Source organism: Canis lupus, chromosome 13, assembly GCF_003254725.2.
Source record: "Canis lupus dingo isolate Sandy chromosome 13, ASM325472v2, whole genome shotgun sequence".
Classification (NCBI taxonomy): domain Eukaryota; kingdom Metazoa; phylum Chordata; class Mammalia; order Carnivora; family Canidae; genus Canis; species Canis lupus.
Window position 1 is genome coordinate 61,066,869 of NC_064255.1, and position 25,387 is coordinate 61,092,255.

At 36.2% G+C, this 25,387-nt stretch overlaps 1 protein-coding gene across 7 annotated transcripts in view; it reads left to right on the plus strand.

Moving 5' to 3' along the window:
• The window catches only part of SLC4A4 (solute carrier family 4 member 4), a 343,745-nt gene that overhangs the window by 253,752 nt on the left and 64,606 nt on the right, over positions 1 to 25,387 (plus strand). For all 7 annotated transcript variants that reach the window (XM_025435827.3, XM_025435826.3, XM_025435829.3 and 4 more), the window contains 2 exons: positions 1,877 to 2,148; positions 14,359 to 14,429. In XM_025435827.3, coding sequence (XP_025291612.1) covers positions 1,877 to 2,148; positions 14,359 to 14,429 — 343 coding nt within the window. The remainder of the gene's footprint in view (positions 1 to 1,876; positions 2,149 to 14,358; positions 14,430 to 25,387) is intronic.

Genomic DNA, 25,387 nt, shown 5'->3' on the forward strand with positions numbered 1-25,387 from the left:
AGTATTTTACTTTATTTGGTTGAAGAACTTGATGGGGTGAGTTTCACCCACATTGTGGAAAGCCATTGCTTTATTCAGAGTCTGCCAACTTAAATATTAATTTCACCAAAACCACCCTTACAGAGACACCAAGAGTAATGTTTCACCGAATATCTGGGTACCACGTGGTCCAGCCAAGTTGACACATAAAACTAACCATCACAGTATATAAGGAACTTGTAATTCTAATATTATGTAAAATTTTCACTCAGGATCTCCTGGCTCCCTGTGATGGCTCGTAGGTCATGTCAGTAACTGTTTCAAATCCTAAGCCACATAGGCATACCTTAATTCATCTAGCAAGTTTTCACTGGAAACCTATATGTCAAGCATTGTGTTAGCTTAGAGAATTTAAAGTTTATTCTAAGATTAGTGTGAAGCCATCAAAAAGTTTTAAATGGAGGTGGGGGATCTTATTTACATTCTAAAAGATTAGTTTGGCTGGGATGTGGAAAATGACTTTGGTCAGGGCAAACATGGATGTCCATTAAGGACTTATAATTAAGCAAATACTTCTTGGTGGCCCAAACTTGGTGGTGGTGAAGATGTTGATGTCATTCCTTTAGCAAAGTATTAAAATATATCACTATCAGAAATCCATTGTTTAAAAGCAAGACTGTAGAGCTTCAAGCATGCAGGATCCTTGATTTAGACTTTTTCTTGTAGGAGAAATATGACTACTACTATTTGCTTTTTCATCACAAATGATGAGAAAAAGATACTATAAGTAATCTTCACATAGTTTTAAAAGAATCAGTATGAAATGGTAAAATGTCAACACTTGACCCATCTTTTCTCAAACGTGAACTAATTTACTTATAAGAAATGGAAAAGCCTTCAAAAAAACAATGGCGTACTCTGATGGAGGCAGCTTATTCTAAGACTGCTGTGGGATAGGAACAGACAAAAAACAAGGTGGTGGCAAGATGCTTCACACACAACTTTAGCAGGAAGATATGTCTGTGCACAAGCTTCATGAGAAGCAGCTGCATCTGGCTATTGCATGGCAAGGCAGCCTTTCTCGGCTCTGACTACAGTATACTAATCCTATTTACCCTTAATTGCTTTGAGTTTTTGCTGCAACTCCATTTGTCCCCCCAGCCAGAATTAGTTGTTCTTCTGGGATACTCTGTAGGAATCTTTAGACATCATGTAGTATTTTATGGTGTGATTATGTTTATCAGTTTGTCTCTCTCAGGAGACTGCAATGAGGTGGGGTCAGAGACTATATTTATCTTAGTGTTTTCATTAACCAGTAAAGCGCACAAACATTTATTGGGTGCATACTGGGTATCAACATGACACTTTCTTTTTTTACAAAGATTTTATTTTAATTTATTCGAGAGAGAGAGAGAGAGAGAGAGAGAGAGAGGCAGGCACAGAGACACAGGCAGAGGGAGAAGCAGGCTTCCTGCAGAGAGCCCGACATGGGACTCCATCCCGGGTCTCCAGGATCACGCCCCGGGCTGAAGGTGGTGCTAAACTGCTGAGCCACCCGGGCTGCCCTTCCAAAGTGTTTATTTTATAAACTCCATTAAGGCAGGGACCAGATTTTCTGAATGAGAAAATTGAGTTATTTACATACAAATGGTATGACTACTTTTGATATGCCATTCTTAAACTTCTAGGATTATTTCCTTATGGTAGCATAATAATGTCACTAGATCACACCTTCAAACTTAATATTTTCTGGATGAAACTAAGACTAAGCTTTATATCTAGAGGCTAAAAGTGAGTGCTTATTTTGAGCAATCATTCTGAGGTCATTGGGCAGTTTTCTATTATTCCTTGAGTTCCATGGAGGAGGAGTCTAAATACCTTTCTTTCTTCTTTCCAGGGACCATAATTTTGACTATCTGGAGTTTCGCCTGTGGATTGGCTTGTGGTCAGCCTTCCTGTGTCTCATTTTGGTAGCCACAGATGCCAGCTTCCTGGTTCAGTACTTCACTCGCTTTACTGAAGAGGGCTTCTCTTCTCTGATTAGCTTCATCTTTATCTATGATGCTTTCAAGAAGATGATCAAGCTAGCTGACTACTACCCCATCAACTCTGACTTCAAAGTGGGCTACAATACTCAGTTTTCCTGTGCTTGTATGCCTCCCGACCCAGGTGAGGACATCATGCTTAGTGTTTGTGCTTACCCTGTGTTTGGAGAAAGGTATAGGCTCCATGCATGCAAATTTTTATCATGATCCTCAGGAGAAGGTTTTTATTTTCTCTGAGAAACCATCCTGCTGAATTTGAAATCTCATCACCCAAGGTATCTTAGCCATGTGATGCAATCGGGAAGTGAAACCAGAAGCTCTGAAATGTGAACATAATTAGCTCATACTTTGAAATTAACTCAAACTGTAGTATTTGCAAAGAAATTTAGTGTACATTATTCTTGAAATTATCTGATAGTTGAGGGAACCAGGTACAAATATTAACAGATATAAGGACCAAACCAACTCAGTAGTCCTCTGAACTTTTGTGCCATATTTTGCTGTTTCCTTATTACTATAGGAATCTCTTCCAAAAGTCTAAATAGATGGTTGTAAGCTTTTAGAAGAAACAAGGTACTCATTCACTGTATATAATTTGAAGCGTGAAAAAAAAAAAAAAAAGATTCAGAGTGGAGTCACCTAGTGGTAAAGTAGAGCCTTATAGTTCATCTGTGCTAGAAAAGGTAAATAAGAAAAGGAAAAATGAAAGAAAGAAAAGAAGGAATGTTATGCTCTCAGGGAAGATTTACATTCTGGAGTTCAGAAAGGCATAAAAGTAAAAAGTAAGTTTTGAGTAAGGAATATGATGCTACACATCTTAGCACTTTAATATCCATCTTGTCAAACCTGGGTCAGCATCAGGACTTGTCCCCCAAAAAGTGCTCAATTTGGTCTTTGGGATTTTTTTTTTGGAGTAATGCATCATCATTTTATAATATGAAAGGCATTTTGGGAGAAAAGATTCACAATGGGGAAAGTTGTTTTATATTTGCTCTGGGAGGATGAGGGGTAGACATTTGTGTCAGACTGATTATAACTAATGGTGATGATGTTAGTTATCCCAGGTCATGCAATTAGCTACAGGTCATTGTCCCTTAGAATAAATAAAAATTCACGTACACTCCATGCTTCTGACAAAGATCTTGTAGCAGCAGGAGCACAACAGTGTACCGAGGGCTGTATAAACCTGAGCATAGATGTGGTGGGGCACATGTATGCAATGTGTACTTCTACTTAGAGATTCTGAGGAAAAACCTCTTTTTTTTTTTTAAACTTTATTTATTTGTTCATGAGAGACCCAGAGAAAGGGAGAGACATAGTGAGACTCAGAATCTCTAAGTAGAAGTACACATTGCATACATGTGCCCCACCACATCTATGCTCAGGTTTATACAGCCCTCAGTACACTGTTGTACTGAAGGGAGCCTGCTGTGGGACTCGATCCCAGGACCCCATGATCATGCCCTGAGCCAAAGGCAGATGCTCAACCACTGAGCCACTCAGGCATCCCTGAGGAAAAAAACCTCTTAATTACAGTAAAACAAACATGGATGGATTATAGACTAGGAGGCAAACAAAATGATTATGAATTTAAAAACGAAACAAGAGACTACAGAGAATTTTAATGCTTCTGACAGGCTGTGTCAGATTGCTCTCAGATATCTTGGTGTCGTATCTGAATTCTTCTCTGCCACTTTGGTGGAGAGATTTTAGAAGACCTGCATACATCTTGAGTAGTAAGAGCCAAGAGAAAATTGGGTCAGTCAGTAACACTGAGGAAAAGATAGGGCATCGTTGGGTTTTGCGCTCATGGATTCTTTTGTCTTCTTTAAGAATAGTAAACACGCATTAAAACAAAACACATGCTTAAAAAGCGGAGATCGGTATAATGCGGAAGTTTAAAGATTCAGGCAACATGAAAGACATATGGGTGCAAAAACTTATTGTTAAAATATATACTGATTACAAATATTTCATAACTTAAAAACTGCTTGAAGGGCGCCTGGGTGGCTCGTTTGGGTAAGCATCTGCCTTTGGCTCAGGTTGTGATCCCAAGGGTCCTGGGATCGAGTTCTGAATTGGAGAGCTGAGAGCCTGCTTCTCCCTCTGCTTCACTTTCTGTCTCATGAATAAATAAATAAAACCTTAAAAAAAAACTGCATAGAAGAGAGTAAGCTCTCGATACATGATAGATACTATCATTAGGGTCAATTAAATATGCTTGAAACACAGATGTTACCATTACATAACCATGGAGAACTTCTCCTAAAAGAAAAAGGAGGTTATCCTCCATTGTGGACCTTCAGGAGAAGTCCATACTATGCATGTTCAAAATATTGGCTCACAGATGTATTTAACTATAGGATTTTTTAACTTTCCCCTTCATTTATTTCTGTCTTTATTGATATGTAAGTATTTATATGAAAAAGGTCTGTAATCTGACTTCATAGGCAAATTTGAGTAGTCATTCAACAAAGTTTTCTAAAGGAAAAAAAAAAACTTTCTCAGCTGTTTTAAGGTTTGAGGTATTCATAAAGCCCAATGAGGGCTTTGCCAGCACACCTGGAGCAAAGAAGATCTACCTACCTGAGGCTAATGGAAATTGGTGCTCCTTGTTTTAATTGGATGCTGGCGGAGGGGGTAACATGAAGCCAAGGAAGACATATTTGAATGGTTTCAGCCATGAAAATATATAAAGATCTTACATGTAATTTTCCTTCCAAGAAGTATCGTTGTTTTCTTTTTCCTTCCTCCCTCCCTCCCCTCCCTTCCCCTCCCCTTCCTTCCTTCTTCCTTCCTTCCTTCCTTCCTTCCTTCCTTCCTTCCTTCCTTCCTTCCTTCCTTCCTTCCTTCGTTTATTCATTCATGAGAAACACACGCAGAGGGAGAAGCAGGCTCCCTCTGGGGAGCCGGATGCGGGACTTGATCCCCGGACCCAGGATCATGCCCTGAACCGAAGGGACACTCAACCACTGTGCCACCCAGGGGTCCCAGGATCATTTTTCTTATAAAAGTTATCTTGAGGCTTGAAACATGCACAGTGAATAGTAGGTGAAGGTGGAGATAGCTTTGCCTTTGACCTGTTTTCTCTAGCTTGTATAAAAAGTCTGTCTTGGAAGAACTCTGACAATTCCTACTACCTCTAGGTGGTACCAGTAAAGCAGTATAGCAGGGATTTGAAGTCAGAAAATCTTGTATTTAAGTCCCAGCTTGGCTACTAATGCCCTATGTGTGACTTTGGGCAAGTTCCTTTTCCTAAGGAAGCTTTGCCTCACCTTCCTCATTGGTAAAATGGAGTTAATAATAGTGTGTACCTTATAGAATTGTTATACTGCGTGGAGAAAATGAGGTATTTCAGACAAAGTACTTAGGACAGGTTTTTTTTTTTTTTTTTTTTTTTTTTTTTTACTTAGGACAGCTTCTGATAAGTAGTTGTTAACTGCCATTGTTACTGCTGTTATTATTTATTAAAATTTAAGGTCAGCAAGTATGAATGATAGAACCAACAAACCAGTCTTTTTCATCCCCCCTCTAAGCAAACATTGTTGGGCAGTTGGCTTATTCTGCAACAAGATTGTTGGTTGCACCCAGTATTTTTAGAGTTGTCTAGATGAAAGGCACCTGTGAAGGATGTGTATATGATTGTGAAGGATTATTTTAACCTATGGAAATAAAATCTGTTTCTGGTTTGGAAAAGGCAAATGGATATCTCGATTTTCATGCAATCTCATATTTTATAAAACCCCTTAAAATGAGTGTTTGTGTGTCTCTCTCATAGCCCTTAATATTTTTTGAGAGAAAACTATATGCCACCATAAACTTAGTACTTCGTGATAACAAATTGAAAAATGATAGTTAGAGAATAATACAGTTACACGTACAGCCACGGTAAGTATTCTAAAGACAACAAAAGCCTGGCCTTTCATCACAACATGCACTCCTAATAAAAGAATTCGGTCAATGAGTCAATAATATTTAAACTGGCGGGTGACTTGTTTTTCAACACTGAGACAGTATGTAACAGTGAACCAGAAACTACACAGATGGAGTCATGATCCTGCAAACTGAGAAATGATTTTACAGGAAGGGAAATAGGGGTCACTTAATCACTAAGGAAACTCTATTCATGGCCACGATAATATTGTTGAGTTTTTTTGTGCTTTGAGAAGACAATTTTTCCTCCTCTTCTTCTTCCTTATTTTTCTTGTCCTCACTTGCTTCTGTAAATCTCCATCACTTCCTGAGTTTCAATTTATTCATACATCTTTTTCTCCTTTCATTTTGCCCCATTTGTTGTTCAGGCGCCAAAGTCATGGACTTACTTAGGCTCTCACTAAAGAACTAAGAAAGCTCAGGTGCAAGCGCTAAAAGGAAAATTAGCCAGGGTGGATACATGTTTTGTGCTAAAATGTCCTTTTCTTAGAGTAGCTAGTAATTGATCTAGTAGAGGTTATATTTCCCCACTGTGCCTTGATGCTTATATAGCAAAGCTGTATAAGAAAGATGATTCAGTTCAGAAGCCAACAGTAAAAATTAAAAAATATCCAAATGATAATTCACAATTCTACATTTCATCACCAACATCCCAATTCGGGAAACAGTTGGGGTGATAAAGTATAAACAGTATGTGCTTTGGAGTAAAGGAAAGTGAGTGTGAATTTAGCTCTCGCTAGCAATGCGACCCTGGACTAAGCTAATTACCTAATTATTTTTTTTTTATGACCTGTGAGCTGGGTTAGTAATTGTATACCTACTCTGAGAAGTTATTATATGGGTTTAATGAAATAGTATACATAACATTGTGTGACACCTAAGTAAAAATTTGTTCTTTTTCTCATTGCTTCACAAAAGATGAAACAGCCAGTTTTATCTTTCAGTTGCATTCTTTAAAAAAAAAAAAAAAGATATTTATTTATTTATTTATTTATTTATTTATTTATTTATTTATTCAAGAGAGACACAGAGAAAGAGGCAGAGACACAGGCAGAGGGAGAAGCAGGCTCCATGCGGGGAGCCTTATGTGGAACTCGATCCCAGGACCCTGGGATCATGACCTGAGCCAAAGGCAGGCAGGCGCTCAACCACTGAGCCACCCAGGTGCCCATTTTAGTTGTATTCTTTTAAAGAGGTTCAAATTTAATTTTCCCTGTGATTTTCCTAGAGAAAGATACTAACTAGGTTTTTCCTGGAAGCCTAATTAACAACTAATGTGCTGTTGTAGATAAATGTAAAGCACTGGACCCATATTTAAAGAAAAAAATGCTAAGGAGTTCAGTATATAATAGATCACTTAATCTTCCACTGAATCTCAAATCTAAAAAGTGTTATATACTGTTTATAATCATGTAGAAGGCTTTAAAGTCCTAGAACTGAAATGTTCAGTTCTTTTAAGGGGATTTGGTCTAATTCACTCAAAAACATAAATGAAAGAATTTTGTTATGAACTCTGCTCTATCCTTTTCCCCTTCTTTCCCTCTTTCTCCTGCTCTTTTGTCTTTCCCCTTCTGCTATCAACAAAAATTTATAGAGGATCTATTTCATTTCCTTTTAAGAATTGTGCTACTTGGAACGAGGTGGACTACACATATCATACACACACCCAGCACACACATACATACCTATGCACTACACCATATATGCACACCACGCTGTATACACCTATACACTACACTACATACACCTATACACACAAACCCTTATGCACCATATTGCACACACACACACACACCTGTTCATCACACAAATGCACACCACACACATCATACTACTCATACACCACACACATACCTATACATCACACACATACTCCTGTACACACATGCTGCTATATACCACAGTCATACACACCACACACACACCACATGTACCTGTACACAAACACGCATACATATACACCATACTGCACACACACTATACTACGTACAACTATATACCACACATACAGACACCACACCACACACACCTATACATCACACCGCACACGCATACCACCCTGCACACACACATCTTAACACCACACACACCACATCATACACACTTATACACTCCGCCACACCACACATACACACACTCATACACAGCTTTTTATAAAATGTGTTTTTAAAATGGTGTTAATTACTTTTTGAATGAATGAGGTCAGGTTTTCATTTGACCTATGCTTTAGAAATACATTTCCACTTTGATACCTGTGTTCATTTGCCTAATGTGTCAAGGTTGCAATGACTGTACTCTCAAGGGCATATTAATATTTTAGAAAGGGTCAAAATAAATTTTCCTACCAAGTGAAGTGTGGTTTTGTATCTGGAGGGGAAAGAAGCCTTGCTAAAAATGATAAACAAATTAGAAAAGCAAGAAAATCGCCTCAAGGGAATAGATACTATGCTTTATTATTAACAGAAGGGATATGTTTTATTGATACATTGTTGACTGTTCCAGGGAGAGAGTGTTTAATAATTGGTGAATGATTAAGAGGAATAAATCCTTTCTCAGGCACTGAGACATTTTTATCTCTAGTATCTCTAAGTAAAAGATGGCTTTCTCCCTGGTATAAAACTGTAAGACCAAGTCAAGTGATTGAAGTAGTCATGGCTTCCATTTCTAGACCTTTGTTTTATTCACAGCATGAGGGGACTTCCAAATACTCTAAAATGGTTGTCACTAGAGTAGAATCTCATTACCATTTCTTTCTATATAATTTTTCTATTATCGTAATAAATGCTATGCACCAATATGTTGCTACCATTAAAAAGAACTGCTGGATTGTGTCTCCTGTGGTCCATGTTATAGTCAATATGTGTTTCATAATTAGAAAGCCCATTAAAGGAAAATTAGGAAATAAAAGATAAAATTAGGAAATAAAAGATAATCCTAATTTATCTTCCATGACCTGCATCATATTCTATGCAATTATGTTTTTATTATGTACCATTCCCTTTTTGGATTATAAGTAGGTTTAAATCATAGACTAATGGTTAAACAGAAAGTACTAGGCCTTCTGGTATAGGACCACTCAAGCTTTGCATTTGCAAGGAGACTCTACCAACTAGCTGACATTTAATCATTCACGGTAATATGGCCGTTTGAGAAAACCATAGGAATTTGAAACATCCATCATTATAGTTTCCTTTTCCTCTCCTAGACTAATAGTTTAGCAGTTTCTGTATAATACTTGCAGGAATCAGAAAATGGGAAGCAATTAATTTGGATAATTACCAGACCTGTGTAATTCTCTAGCTCTGCATTTGTATGAAAACAGATTTGAAAACGTATCCATAGTAATGTCTATACACATCTGAAATGTAATGATGAGTGGCTATGGAAGAGAAGGTTTTGTGTGTGTGTGTGTGTGTGTGTGTGTGTGAAAATAATGGCTAAATACATCCCACTTAATAGCAGATAGTAGCTCAACTTTTTGGCTTCCAGTGTGGTCTCGTAGATGCACATGTGAGAAAGTGTCCATGGATTGGAGAGTGTCATAACTTAAACTTGTTTAGTTGCAGTGAAAACCTCAAGCATGAGTTTTGGTAAAAATACTTAGGAAAATGAAAAGGGTAATAACAAGAAAAAATGAAGAACATTTTTCTATTGATTTTATTTGTTTTAAGGCTCAAGGCTGAGATAGTAGCAGGTAATTTCCCTAAGAGCTATTTCCCCCAAAGTTTTCTTCATTCACCTTGTCATCCCTCCAAAGATCATTTTTGCCTTTTATTGATCTAGACATTAAATTATAAATATTTGGTTTTATTAAGAGGAGTTCACGTGCTGAAATTACCCAGGACCCTTAAATAAGGATGGTGTGACCATGCAAGCAAGAAACTTACTCAAGTTTTATTCCATATCTGTTTTCCAGTTACTCAGTTTATTCAGATTAGCTTATGTAGAATGGAATAAAACAAACTTTCATTATCATGGAGAATACTCTTAAATTTTTTTCTTATTCAGACCAAGTTAACCAATTCTGCATTATTGTAATCCTTTTTTTTTAAATAAAGATTTTATTTATTTATTCATGAGAGACAAAGAGAGAGAGAGGCAGAGAAAGAAGCAGAGGGAGAAGAAGGCTCACTGGGGGGAGCCCGATTTGTCACTTGATCCTAGAACCCTGGCATCACACCCTGGGCCGAAGGCAGATGCTCAACTGCTGAGCCACCAGGCGTCTCCATTATTGTCATCGTAAGAAGCTATGTTGTGGAATAGGTTCAGATTTGGCTAATATTTAAGCACCATCCAAGTGTCAGACATTTTACTAAAGGATTTTAATACACTATATTTCAATATATTATATTGTATTATTATAATATAGATGTATGTAATCATCACATAAACCTCGTAAGGCAGCAAACCCTTTTTACCCCCAGGGGTGAATTTTTGCTTTCTCCAGGTCATAAAGCTAGTAGTAACCTTAGCTATCATCTATTTCAGTTTTACCTGCTACTGGATACTGTGCTAAGAGCTTTGCCTACGTTGTCTTATTTGATCTGCATAGTAACCTTATGAGGTAGATTGTTTCAAATCCAACTTCGCGAATGAAGGACCTGTGGTCAAGAGCAGTGAGGTGACTTCCTCGAGATTATGTGGTGAGGTAGTCTGGGGACATTATGCTCCCGAAGGTGGTCAAGCCAGAGGTATAGCTCAGCTTTCTTAGCACTCCTGTCTCTAACTTGTGATTGGTATGTTGAAGCAGACAGATTTCTGTCTTGATGGCCATTTGTTGCTCATAGTTGACCATGTAGCTTTCCTGCAAATTCCTAATGCTACAGTTCCTGCTGTGTAAAGCAGAGGAATCATGGGGTAGTTCCAGGTGCCAGGTAGTAGAGAATAAGGAAGGACAACCTTAAAATTGAAGTTGATATTTCTTATGCAGGAGGTATACTAACATTGACACATGGATGTCACCATTTTCTTCCTGCTCATGGCTCCTGTACTCTGTTCTTTCTGTAGATCTCTCATTAAACATGGAGAGGGAAAAAAGTGAGCTTAAGATAGGAGCACTCACAGGCACATTTAAAAATGTCTGTTTACTGACAATGTTCATTCCCCTGTTCCAGAGGATCAGCTAGAATTTGATACATGGGAAGGAAGATCAAGGGGTGAAAATCCAAGGACCATAAAATGAACAACCTGTGAAAACTCCCTGAAACCAAGTATGGGACACAGACTGTCCCAGTGACAAGAAGCTAATTCTACATTAGCCAGATTCCCAGGGCAAAGACTTTCTTTGTTTCCTAAGCCATGGTACGAAGCAAATAGTGAAGACCGACAGAGTGCAGTGTGTTTATGCTTTTCTATTTGACTTTTTCAGAATCCTAATTAAGGATATTACAAATTCCATATACATAGATCATTCTACACTTGGTTGCCAAAATACTTGCATTGTATGTATCTGGATCCAAAGGGTGACTAGTGGTTCTCGTAGACCAAACTCCCAATTGGAATTGATCATTTTCTCATCTGTGAGCTTAAAGAAATTTACTTTTAATATTACTTATGGACCCTACCATATTCTGCCAATATAGATTTATGGAAGTGCTTGTTTGTATATTTATTTTGAAATTCTCTTGAAGCAGCTACATACTAAAATAAGGCAGGAAAAGTTTACTGTCCTTTTGATTCTAGTCTTTTGAGATTTTGAGAGCCAGTATGCCTTAATAGCTTGTCTGAAAGGAAAATTGAAAAGATAGAGGAATTTAGATGAGTAGAACTGATGTGTATCTAGAACTTGAAAGTAGTTACTGAAAGTTCAGATTGGCTTCACTTCTGGTCTTTATTATCTGTCATTCATTTCACATACACACACAAAAAAGGAGGCTTGGATATCTTTTTCCCTCACTCCTGCTCCTTGTTTTTATACAGAAAATTATGTTGCAAAAAGACCTTCACTCTTATGACAGGAAGCTCATAAAATTGCATTAAAGAATCTTGCTTGGGAGGAAGAGCAGCTTTCCAGACACCATCTAAATAGAGCCTATGATTTCATATATGCCCTTTTCTTTCAAATGCTCAGACCAGTCAGACAAATCAGTGCGCAGTGGAGATTCACATATTCACATCATCTGACATTGGAGAGTGTTATCCCACCTTGAATTCTGTGGTTACAAAAATAAAATACTGGGTAGGAAAAGAAAGAATGCTGAACAAGATTTTAGTACCAATTCTACTTTTGGTTGACTCCACAATCCTGTGCAAGAAACTTGGCATATCTTGCTTCAGGGTCCCATTCAACATAAAATGGGTATGAAAATATATCTGTTACATGCTCTCAGGAGTTTTTAAAAGAGCAAATGGAATAATGTAAGAAAATATACTTTAGGCTTTAAAAAAAACAAAATAGTAATGAAAATCTAGGTTTTGTTAATAAAAAAAGTACTAACATCTTCTTCCTTTTGGGAATAGAGTCATGTTTGGCTTTTTTTTGTTTGGGCCAAGCATCCTTTTAGCCTGTTTTGATTTTTTCCATGGCCTGCACTGAAATAGAAAAAGAAAATAATTTGCACATGTGCTTGTTTTACTGTGGAAATAGGGATGCCCTAGCAGCAGCTAGCTTTAGATTAAAAGTTTAACGATTCCAGAACTTTCAAAGATTAGAATGGATTCTAAAATTGAGAAAAACCAGGGCTCAGGCTAAACATTTTCTCCCCTTTGTTTATTTTATTTCTTTTGCCTTTATCTGCTCTCATTCATTTGTAGTCATTAAATGGTCCCTATTTTAGCCTCATTTATTGATAGTAAAAAAGTATTTTTTCAGCTCTATTCAAGTATAATTGACAAAAGTGTGATATATTTAAAGTGTACAGAATGATAATTTCATATATGCATACAGTATGAAAGGATTCCCACCAAGTTAATACATCTATCACCTCACTTATTTATTCTATTTTATATTATTTTATTTTATGAACACCTAAGGCCTACTCCCAGAAAATTTCGATTATGCAACACAGTATTATCATCTATAGTTACCATGCTATACATTAGATCACCAGACCTTATTCCTCTTATAATTTAAAGTTTGTATCCTTTTATTAACCTCTTCCTATTTCTCCCAACCCCTGGCAACCACCATTCTACTATTTATTTCTATGAGTTGTACTTAATTTTTCTGTGAATTTTTTTAAGAGTCTACCTATAAGTATTTGTCTTCGTCTGACTTATTTCACTTAGCATAGTGCCTTCCAAGTTCATCCATATTTTTGCAGATGGCCGAATTTCCGTTTTCTTAAGTTGAATAATAAATATTTTTGAGTTCCTATTAGTTAAGTGCCAGACTGAGCAGATTCTGGGGAAAAGCAGTGAACAAGACATGTTCTTTCTTCATGAATCTTATATTCTCAATTTCAGCAATCAAATAAATCTGTTTGTTTCTCCTTAAGAGCTTATGCAGGTAAGACCTAAAATATGACGAGGTAAAAAGATAGTATAAGGGCTTGGGGGCAGGAGGGCACAGGCAGGAGGGGAACAATTAATAATTATCAATTTGGATGTTAAATGTGACACTCAAAGATGAAAACGTGTCATTTTACAGTATTTCCATAAATCAGGGATATTCTCTTAGTAACAATTTATTTTATGACACATAAAGCTTTACGTAATAGGAAAAAGGTTTACCTGATTAAAAAAAAGGTTAATTATAGGGTACTTTTAAAATAGTTTTAATTTTAGCCACATAAATTTTAAAAAATGAAATATTTCCAAGAGGAGGGTTGGTTTAATAAGTAAATTAGGTTTCTTTGAAAGTAGCCTCTTAATAAACCTATAACTCATGCCAAGTTATATGAAAATAATTTTTAAAATTAGAAAAATGTTTATTCCCATATTTATATAATTTATTATGTATTTGAAAGATATTTTGTTTTGTTTTCTCACATTTTGCAAAGATATACTTTCTCACATGCAGTCCAAATTACCAAGAATCCCAAATTGGTTAATTAGTGAAATTCCATTTTGTGAGATTTGACTATACATGAAGCCCATGATCAACTTACTCTCTTACTAACATCCATTTCTTCCACTAAGCAAAATATATTGAGTATCTGTTAGTAATGGTGAAGTTTTTTTCTTTTTTTTTTTCTTTTTTGAACCCTGAAACAAATTGTAATACCATTTTCTTAAATGTTTGCCATTGTTTCTTATCAGATTAGAGTTCAACAGATATGTCTGAATCTTTGGTAATTCTTATCTAGGTGAAAGGTGAATATAATTATAATAAAGAAAAATTCATTATGCTTTATGTTATTGTTGAAGACATTTTTAATACTTAGCTTTTTTAGATTTTGAGTTATGCAGTTAGGTCATTTTTATTTTATTTTTATGGTAAAAGATTGTCTTTTTCTTACAGTTAATATCTCAATATCTAATGATACTACATTGGCTCCAGAGGATTTGCCAACTATTTCTTCTGCTGACATGGTGAGTTAATATTTCAAACCGCTTGTATATGGTATACTCTAATTATAATATTCATAACATGATGTTTCCTACCCATGAGCAATCTGAGTGTGAATACAACTTTAATAATCAGTGATAATGGAAGGATGGAAAAAAACACTTTCCTTGCGCTAGCCAGTTTTTTTTTCTTTTTTAAAAAAACTCAAGTGAATTTTTATCCCTATAACATGCTTTTTAAATCTGCTTAGGAATTTAACTACTATATCCATTCATTGTCACCTTGAAATATTTTCACAAGTGAAGAAAGTCGAAAAATGAGAGCATGGTATCCTCTCTCTGTTTTCAGAATGATTAAGAATTCTTCTGACTACCAAAGAGTGTTGTGTTCTCCTCAGTAAGGGTGATTACAGCAGGACATTTCCCCTGTCACTTAGAAAGCACTGTGCCTCTGTCACATGATATCCTTTCCCATGGCTTGTAACCAAGGATCTTTAAGAGACTGGAACTAAGCTTTAAAAATGAACTGTTTTGCATGGAAGGTCACACACTGGAAGGAGACTTTTGTGTTGGAGAAAAAGGGGAAAGTGCTATTTCAGGCTTCTAATTGTGTTCCTTCTACACTGGATATGGAATCTTACCAGAGAATATCAATCTCTCAGTTATAAAGACAGAAACCATAATACCTTGTATTGATAGAGTGCCCATCTCTCCGGAGCCCAGAACACTTCTGCAGATATTATGCAGCGAGTGCCCACAACTCCCTTTCAAAGATGATGCTTTTTATCTTCCCTGGGCAACTCTCACTTGACCCTAATTCTCTCTTGCTTTCATATTCTGTTGCTCCCTTGACTTCTTTCCTTACTGGTAAAGTCCTCTCTGATTTTCTCCAAACTTTGCCTGATTATTTATGTTTGATTGTGTATGTGTGTGTGAGTGTGTGAGTGTGTTTGTGAGGGGAGAGTATATATGTTTTAAAAGCCACATACAGAAAAGAGATCAATTTTCAGTCTTTGAGTCAGCCAGTCTATTGCCTACAAGAACTTGACTAAAATACAGAGAAAAACAGTTCCTTCTAGACTTGAAATAATTTTAATTAAAGTCTAATTAAAAATTTAAAATACTATATAATTAATTAAAAATTTAAGTTAATTTGCAATTAAAAATTAATAAAACACGTCCATTGGCTTAAAAAGAGATTATTTCTGACTTAATTCCTTTTGTAACTAACCAAGGAAAGCTTTAAAAATTAATGAATTTTTAAGCCCTGTCTTTGGGCAAATTCTAGAGTGATTCTAGAAATTGACATGTAATTATAAGGTCACTATAAGATTTATGGAAAACAAATGGAAATTGCGATTGACTGCTAGTATGACTATGATAAAAGACATAAAGGCACAATAATGATTACAATTTAGCTATCATTTATAGGGCATCTACTAGAGACTAGGTGTTTTACCCATGTTCTTATCATTAACACAAACTACCATGTATAATTCTGTTCATTTTATAGATGAAAGAAAATGAAGCTTTAGAAGGTAAATAAGCTTTCTTGCTCGGTCATGTAGCCATAAATTATTAAATCATAGATTTGAAATGAAATCTGAGTGGTTCTACGACCATTTCTAGCACACCATGATGCATGTTTGCAGATAGAAAGGTTTACACTTTCAGTTCTTATGCATGTCTATACTCCAGAAGTCCCCTCATGTGTGTATCACTTACATACCTTACTTAAAATGTTAAGTTGCTATGTTCAGCACCTCTAGAGAAGAAATTAGGAAAAAAATGTGTGTATGTAATTATGAAGGACTTTTTTACTATGAATTAGAACTCTTATTCTATCCTTCATTTCTTCTTTTCTATCCATTTCAATGCCTTTAGGTATACTTTGCTGATACACACACACACACACACACACACACACACACACATATAATTTGTATATATACAAGATCCAGAAATGAGTATTAAAGAGGTAATATGATTTATTTTTACCAGTAATAATTACCATTTTTGAGCACCTACCAAGGGCCAGGTTCTTCACATTGTCTATTTATTATGTCTGAGTTATTATGTTACCTATATTTAAAAAAATTAATTTAAATTCAATTTAGTTAACATATAGTGGTTATTAATTTCAAGGGTAGAATTTAGTGACTCATCAATTTCATGTAACACCCAGTGCTCATTGCATCTCATGTCCTCCTTAATGCCCATCACCCAGTTACCCCATCCTTTCACTCAACTCCCCTCCAGCAACCCTCAGTTTGTTTCCTAGAGTTAAGAGTCTCTTATGGTTTGCCTCTTCTCTGTTTTTATCTTATTTTTTTTCCTGCTCTTCCCCTATGTTCATCTATTTTATAACGTTACCTGTAATATACGAATGAAACAGAAGCTTAGAGAGGTTAACTGTTCTCTCAAAGGCCATGTTGTCAGTATCTGTAAAATCAGGAGTTGAACTCCGGGCTTTCTAACTCCAAAACCTGCCTATTTTCATTATTTGGGGAAGCAGAATAGTGTTTCCTGTAGAAGGACTTAAAAAATACTGAGTTCTTATGTCATGCTGTCCAGAGTCAACTTCAGGGATCCACTACTTCTCAGTTTCCCATTTGTAAAATGGTGATGATAATAGTACTTTATCTCACTGATGCTATAAAAGTCAAATGAGTAAGCAGGTGGGATGTAGCATAGTGGCTGGCACATACTTATTTCTCAGTTGGGTTAGCTAATGTTAATATTCTCTTTAGGTATTATTATCATTCCACTAAGTCCATGTTGCCACCATTACTTAGGTTGGTAGAGAAAATAAACTGGATGCCAAACTGGTCTGACAGTCACCTGGGCCCTCTCTCTGTTCAGCCATGCTAGCTCTGCTACCCTCAGTCTTTCCTGGGACATACAGTCATCAAGGATTTAATGTCCATCTTTTATTCAGCCATAATTAGATTATGAGAGAAAGTACCGCAAAACTGACACGTAACCCTGGGGCACCAGCAAGACTCCCTCTCACAAGGCTCTGGGAACACTGTCAGAGGAGGGAAAGCTTTTTCTCTTCAGCTTCACTAGCATGAAGACAACTTTTCTGCTTCACAGGAATATGGGTGTGTTTTCAGGAAGAATGTACATTAGAGCATTTAGACTGACTGTAACTCTAGAATAACCATCCCTCAAGATAAAAAGGCAGGTTTTCCATTATTTACATTCATTGTTGGATTCACTGCGTTTTTAATGCTTCTGAGCTTCAACAGTTTTCCTGTAGACTTATTGGTAGGCATATCCCTTCAACCTGCAAAAAAATTTTTTTTGAAAGGTTCCTCTAAAACGTTGAGACCAGCCACAACTTATCCGTACTGTATCAACACACTGAGTCTTAGGGTCTGCTGGCTTCCACTTACAAGCTCTCAGAGAGAGAGAGAGAGAGAGACCAGATTTCACAGTCTGACATTGAGGCTTCTCCAAGGAGGTGATTGAATGGATTAGTTACTTTTTGTTTTTTACATTAGATTCTTTTTTTTTTTAAATGTTATTAAATTTGAGGTGCACTTTAAAACCTACAGTTCTTACATGTCCATTGCAGTGAGTTTTGACATTTTATAGACTCATGTAATCATTACCCAAAGCAAGATACATATAGAACATCGCCATTATCCCGGAAAGTCCCGTGGGGAATGCTCTTTGTTTTGTTTTATGCCTCAGCTTCGGAGCCATGGGAGATCTTTCTTTGCTCAACTGCTCTGCCCTAGCCTTCAAAGGGAAGATGCCTTCAACTCTTCAGAGAGTGCTAGAATTCCACAAAGGGGTTTTCCTCCACTCTCTTGCCCTGCTTCCCATCTTAGGAAGATGACTTGTATTTGGTAGAGACTCTGTGTCTAAGGGGGGATTTCTCTCAGCTCTCTTATCAAACCTCCTGCCTTTTGTGTACAACCTGTGTACTTGGCGAAGCCCATGAGAAAGTTTGGTGGATGGATAAAGGCTCAGCCTAACGCCTAGGGCTCCTTGGAATTCTGATCTGTCACCCCAGTCTGCATGCAGCCATTAAACACTCATTGAATATTTGGCTTATTTTGCCCCACCTCCATCTGCATTGGGTTTATCTTCCATGTGCCACTCTGGCATGCATGAGGTAGCCATGGATTTCTTCTCTTTCATGAAGGTCTTGTAATTTTTAGAATTTATTTAAGTTTCTTTATATCTTCATCTCTCTGGTGGTTTTTTGAAAACTATGATTTTATGCCTTATCCAGCTTGGTTGGATAGTTTAGAAATAGCTCCTTTCTTTCTCTTTTTTCTTTTTCTTTCTTCTTTTCTTTTCTTTCTTTTCTTTCTTTCTTTCTTTCTTTCTTTCTTTCTTTCTTTCTTTCTTTCTTTCTTTCTTCCTTCCTTCTTCCTTCCTTCTTCCTTCCTTCCTTCCTTCCTTCCTTCCTGTCCTTCCTTCCTTTCTTTCTTCTTTCTTTCTTTCTTTCTTCTTCTTTCTTTCTTCTTTCTTCTCCTTCCTTCCTTCCTTCCTTCCTTCCTTCCTTCCTTCCTTCCTTCCTTCCTTCCTTCCTTCTTTCCTTCCATCCTTCCTTCCTTCCTCTTTCTTTCTTTCTTCTTTCTTTCTTTCTTTCTTTCTTTCTTTCTTTCTTTCTTTCTTTCTTTCTTTCTTTCTTTCTTTCTTCTTTCCTTTTTATTTAAATTCCAGTTAGTCAACATACAATATAATATTGGTTTCAGATATATAATATAGTGATCCACCACTTCCATACAACACCCAGTGCTTATCACAAGTGCACTCCTTAATCCCAATCACCTGTTATTTAACCTATCCTCCCCTTCCACTTCCTCTCTGGTGACCATCATTTTGTTCTCTATAGTTAAGCGTCTGTTTCCTGCTTTCTCTCTGTCTCTTTCTCACCCCTGTTGCTTACTTGTTTTGTTTCTTAAATTCCACATACAAGTGAAATAATATGGTATTTGTTTTTCTATAACTGACTTATTTGGCTTAGCATAATACACTGTAGTTCCATCAATGTTGTCATAAATGGCAAGATTTATCCTTTTTGATGGACAAGTAATACTCCATTATATATATGTAGCTCATCTTTATCCATTTGTCAGTCGATGGATACTTGGACTGTTTCCATTAACTTGCCTATTATAGATAATGCTGTAATAAATATTGGGGTGCATGTGTCCCTTTGAATTAGTATTTTTGTATTCTTTGGATAAATACCTAGTAAGATAATTGCTGAATTGTAGCATAGTTCTATTTTTAACTTTGTGAGAAACCTCCATAGTGTTTTCCAGAGTCACTGCGCCAGTTCGCATGCCCACCAGTAGTGCAAGAGATTTGCCTTTCTCTACATCCTCGCCAACATTTGTTGTTTCTGGAGTTGTTAATTTTGGCCATTCTGACAGGTGTGAGTGATACTTAATTGTGGTTTTGATTTATATTTCCCTGATGCTGAGCGATATTGAGCATCTTTTCATATGTCTGTTGGCCATCGTATGTCTTCTTTGGAAAAATGTCTATTCATGTCTTTTGCCCATTTTTAAATTGAATTATTTGTTTTTGAGGTGTGAATTTGATAAGTTCTTTATAGATTTTGGATACTAACCCTTTATCAGGTATATCATTTGCAAATATCTTCTCCCATTTTGTCAGTTGCCTTTTAGTTTTGTTGATGTTTCCTTCACTGTGCAGGAATTTTTTATCTTGATGGGGTCCCAAAAGTTTACTTTTGCTTTTGTTTCCCTTGTCTCAGGAGACATACATATCTAGATAGAAGTTGCTATGGCCAATGTCAAAGAGTTGCTATGGCCTGTGTTCTCTATGATTTTGATGGTTTCCTGTCTTACATTTGGGTCTTTAATCCATTTTGAATTTATTTTTGTGTATGGTCTGAGAAAGTGGTCACTTTCTATGTCTTAATCACAAGTAGAACAACCAATTAGTTTTGATATTTCACAATAACACATACAATTATAGACAACCGCAGCTCAAATGTGTTCTTTAGATCGTAAAGTAAGATTGTGGATTACTGCAAATCTGGCCTACTTACTGCAGGGAAAGAAAAACCTGAATGAGTACATTAACCACTTAACCTTGAGACTTTTATTTATAGCATTACCTTCATTTGTATATATTTTAAAAGGCATATATTTTACTAGTTGATACCTAAGGAGAGCAATATAGAATCTTTCATTTTTATTTATTTTATTTTTTTGCTTATTATGTTACCCATTGAAGCATATCATGTCTACATGGAGATGCTGTTAATCATGGAACAAAGAACTATTATAGTCTCATAAATTCTGCTTGGCAGTCAGACATGGAAGCAAAAGTGCTTTGATTTGATGTACCTTCAGGGTGATTTTAGGAGTAAGCATTCATTTTCATGGGAAATAGAATGTCATATTAATCTTCTTGTGCATAACATCTTTGTGATTTTCTCTCACCGAGAAAGTCAAGTGTCATTCTGTCCTTAAATCCCCTTGAATATAACATGTTCCTACTTTTAAAAATATTATAGAAAATTTAAAACATGCAGTAAAATATGGAGAATAGTACAGTGAAACCCCATATACACATCACCTAGTTTCAAGGACTATCCACAGTCTGTTCATCCTCTCTCACATACATATCCCCCACTTTTGTCTTTGGGATGATGCTGTAGAATTTTAAATTTTAAAATTCATTTGTCAGTATACCTTATCTTTTAAGATTTACAAACAACTCCATTCAAAGTAAACAAAATAATTCTCTAGAAAATGACATCCAGCAATATAGATTGACATCTCTTTTTCTTGAGATTGACCACAGTTAAGATCCTTCACATCTTGGTCCCATTTCTCTTACACCATTTTTTTTTACTGCTCATTTGTACAATCGATCTGTTTTGGCTCACCTCGTCCACTCACTGCTAGTTTCTGCACATGGTGAACATCCAATAAATTTTGAAAGGACTTACCAGATAAGTGAAGGAAGCATTGTATATACCTGAATCAGCATCTTTGCTCATCTTCCTGTGTAATGCTCTATGTCTTTGTTTGTGCCAGTGCAGAAAAAAATATATATCCAAAGCTTTCACTTTTTTTTAAAAAGATTTTATTTATTTATTCATGAGAGAGTGAGAGAGAGAGAGAGAGAGAGGAAAGAGAGGCAGAGGGAGAAGCAGGCTCCATGCAGGGAGGCCGATGTGGGACTCCATCCTGGGACTATCACGTCCTGGGTTGAAGGCAGGTGCTAAACTGCTGAGCCACCCAGGGATCCTCAGCTTCTCACTTTTATTTCCTTTTCTACTCACTTTTGTTACCCTCTCTGTCATTCTTTTTTAGTTTTGTTCTCCTGCCACTCTTCTTTCTACACTTTGGAATATGAGTGTTCTACAAGGACCTTGTTCTACAAGCCTCTTTCAAGGCTTAGCTTAAATTTTGTTTTCTCTATGCTAAATGAAACCGATCAGTCCTTTTTCTAATCTACTGATCTCTGTACCATTCATTTAGACAGTTCGTTTACTGCCTTGCATTATTAATTACTATTTAAGTGGACATATTTTATTTCTCCAAGGAAACTTTTAAAAATTGTTTTATTCTTCTTTATTGCTCCCTTAACACTGTCTCAGTTCCTTTATTTAATCAGGACCTAGTGTATTTTCTGTTTTCTTTTGGCCACATTTTCTATTTTCCACATGCTGCTGTTACTCAGAGTGGCCTATATCTAATTGAAATAGCAACTGCAGAGTTAGCAAACAAAACAAAACAAAACCAAGGGTCCCAGTTACATTTGAATTTCTGGTAAATATTGAACAATTATTTTAGTATAAATATGTCCTTTATATTGCATATACTATTTGCTTATACTAAAAATATTATTCACTGTTTATCTGAAATTCAGATATAACTAGGCATCCTATATTTTATTTGGCAACTTCATTTTATTTATCTTTTTAAATTTAAATTCAAGTTAGTTAGCATATAGTGTAGTATTGGTTTCAGGAGTAGAATTTAGTGATTCATCATTTACATATAACCTCCAGTGCTCATCCCAAGTATCTTCTTCAATGCCCATTGCCCATTTAGCCCATACCCTCACCCACCGCCCCTCCAGCAACTCCCAGTTTGTTTTAAGAGTCTCTTAAGGTCTGTCTCCCTCTATTTTTATCTTATTTTTCCTTCCCTTTCCCTATTCATCTATTTGTTTTCTTAAATTCTACATATGAATGAAATCATATATCTGCCTTTCTCTGACAGACTTATTTCGCTTAGCATAATACACTCTATTTCCATCCACATTTTTGCAAATAGCAAGATTTCATTCTTCTTGATGGTTAATATTCCATTACATGTATATGTGTGTATGTGTATATGTGTATATATGTATGTGTGTGTATATATGTGTGTGTATATATATGTGTATATATTCATATATACACACCCTACCTCTTCTTTATCCATTCATCGATAGATGATAGATGGACATTTGGTCTCTTCCATAATATGGCTATTGTTGATAGTGCTACTATAAACTTTGGGGTGCAGGTGCCCCTTTGATTCAGCATTTTTGTATTTTTGGGGTAAATGCCTAGTAGCACAATTGTTAGGTAATAGGTAATATTTTTAACTTTTTGAGGAACCTCCATACTGTTCTCCGCAGTGGCTGCAGCAGTTTGCATTCCCACCAGCAGTGCAAAAGACCCCTCTCTCTACATCTCCTCACCAACATCTGTTGTTTCCTGAGTTGTTAATTTTAGCCATTCTGACAGGTGTGCGGTGGTAGCTCATTGTGATTTTGATCTGTATTTCCCTGATGCTGAGTGATGTTGAGCATCTTTTCATGTGTCTGTTAGCCATCTGGATGTCTTTGGAGAAGTATCTGTTTCTCTTCTGCCCATTTAAAAAAATATATTTTATTTATCTATTCCCGAGAGACACAGAGAGGCAGAGACACAGGCAGAAGGATCATACCCTGAGCTGAAGGCAGATGCTTAAGCACTGAGCCACCCATGTGTCCCATCTTCTGCCCATATTTTAATTGGGTTGGCTTGTCTTGTTTTTTGGTATTGAGTTGTGTAAGTTCTTTATATATTTTAGATACTAATCCTTTATCAGATATATCATTTGCAAATATCTTTTCCCACTCCATCCATCCTTTTAGTTTCCTTAATTGATTCCCTCACTATACAGAAGCTTTTTATCTTGATGAGGTCCCAGTAGTTCATTTTTACTTTTTTTACTTTTGTTTCCCTTTCCTCTGGAAACATGTCTAGCAAGAAATTGCTGTGGCCGAGGTCAAAGAGGTTGCTGCCTGTTTTCTCCCGTAGGATTTTGATGCTTTCCTGTCTTACATTTAGGTCTTTTGAATTTATTTTTGTGTATGGTGTAATAAAGTGGTCCAGTTTCATTCTTCTGCATGTTACTGTCTAGTTTTCTAAGCACTGTTTGTTGAAGAGACTTTTTTCCATTGGATATTCTTTACTGCTTTATTGAAGATTAGTTGACCATATGGTTGAGGGTCCATTTCGGGCTTCTCTACTCCAATCCAGTGATCTATGTGTCTGCTTTTGTGCCAGTACCACGCTGTCTTGATGATTACAGCTTTGTAGTACAGCTTGAAGTCTAGGATTATGATGCCACTGTTTTGCTTTTTGTTTTAAGTATTACTGTGACTATTAAATTATTTGTTCTACCTCTGTGAAAAATGCTGGTGTTATTTTTATAGGGATCGCATTGAATCTGTAGCTTGTTCGGGGTAATATGGACATTTTAACAATATTTGTTATTTCAAACTATGAGCATGGAATGCTTTTTCCATTTCTTTGTGTCCTTTTCAATTTCTTTCATAAGAGTTCTATAGTTTTTAGTGTACAGATCTTTTACCTCTTTGGTTAGGTTTTTTCTTAGGTATCTTATGGTTTTTGGTGCAATTATAAATGGGATTGATTCCTTGATTTCTCTTTCTACTGCTTCCTTACTATTGTATAAAAATGCAACAGATATCTGTATGTTGATTTTATATCCTATGACTTTGCTGAATTCATGTATTATTTTCTAGCTATTTTTTGGTGAACTCTTTTGGGCTTGAAATGTAAGGTATCAGGTTGTCTCCAAAGAGTGAAAGTTGGCTTCTTTGCCAGTTGGGATGCCTTGTATTTCTTTTTGTTGTCTGATTGCTGAGACTGGCACTTCTAGTACTATGTTGAACAACAGTGGTGAGAGTGGACATCCCTGTCATGTTTCTGACAGGGAAAAGCTCTCAGTTTTTCCCCATTGAGGATGATATTAGCTATGGGTCTTTTGTATATGGCCTTCATGATGTTGAGGTATGGTCCTTCTATCCCTACTTTTGTGAGTATTTTTATCAAGAATGGGTGCTGTATTTTGTCAAATGCTTTTTCTGCATCTTTTGAGAAGATCATATGGTTCTTTTTTTTTTTTATTAATGTGGTGTATCATGTTAATTGATTGATGGATATTGGACCACCCCTGCAGCCCAGGAATAGATCCCACTTGATCATGGTGGAAAAATCCTTTTAGTCCTTTTAATGTACTGTTAATAATTTTTGCATTCATGTTCATCATGGATATTGGTCTGTAATTCTGTTTATTGGGGTCTTTGGTTTTGGAATCAAGGTAATGTTGGGCTCATAGTTTGGAAGTTTTCCTTCCATTTTTATTTTTTTGGAATAGCTTCAGAAGAATAGTTATTAATTCTTCTTTAAATGTTTGGTAGAATTCCCTGAGAATCCATTTAGCCTTGGACTCTTTGTTGGGAGACTTTTGATTACTGATTCAATATCTTTGCTGTAATAACTTCCTGTTTCTTTCCTGTTTTAGTTTTGGTAGTTTATGTGTTCCTAAGAATTATCCATTTCTTCCAGATTGCCTAATTTGTTCACATATATTTTTTAATAATAGTCTCTTATAATTGTTTGTATTTCTTCAGTGTTGGTTGTGATCTCTCCCTTTCATTCATGATTTTATGTATTTGTGTCCTCTCTC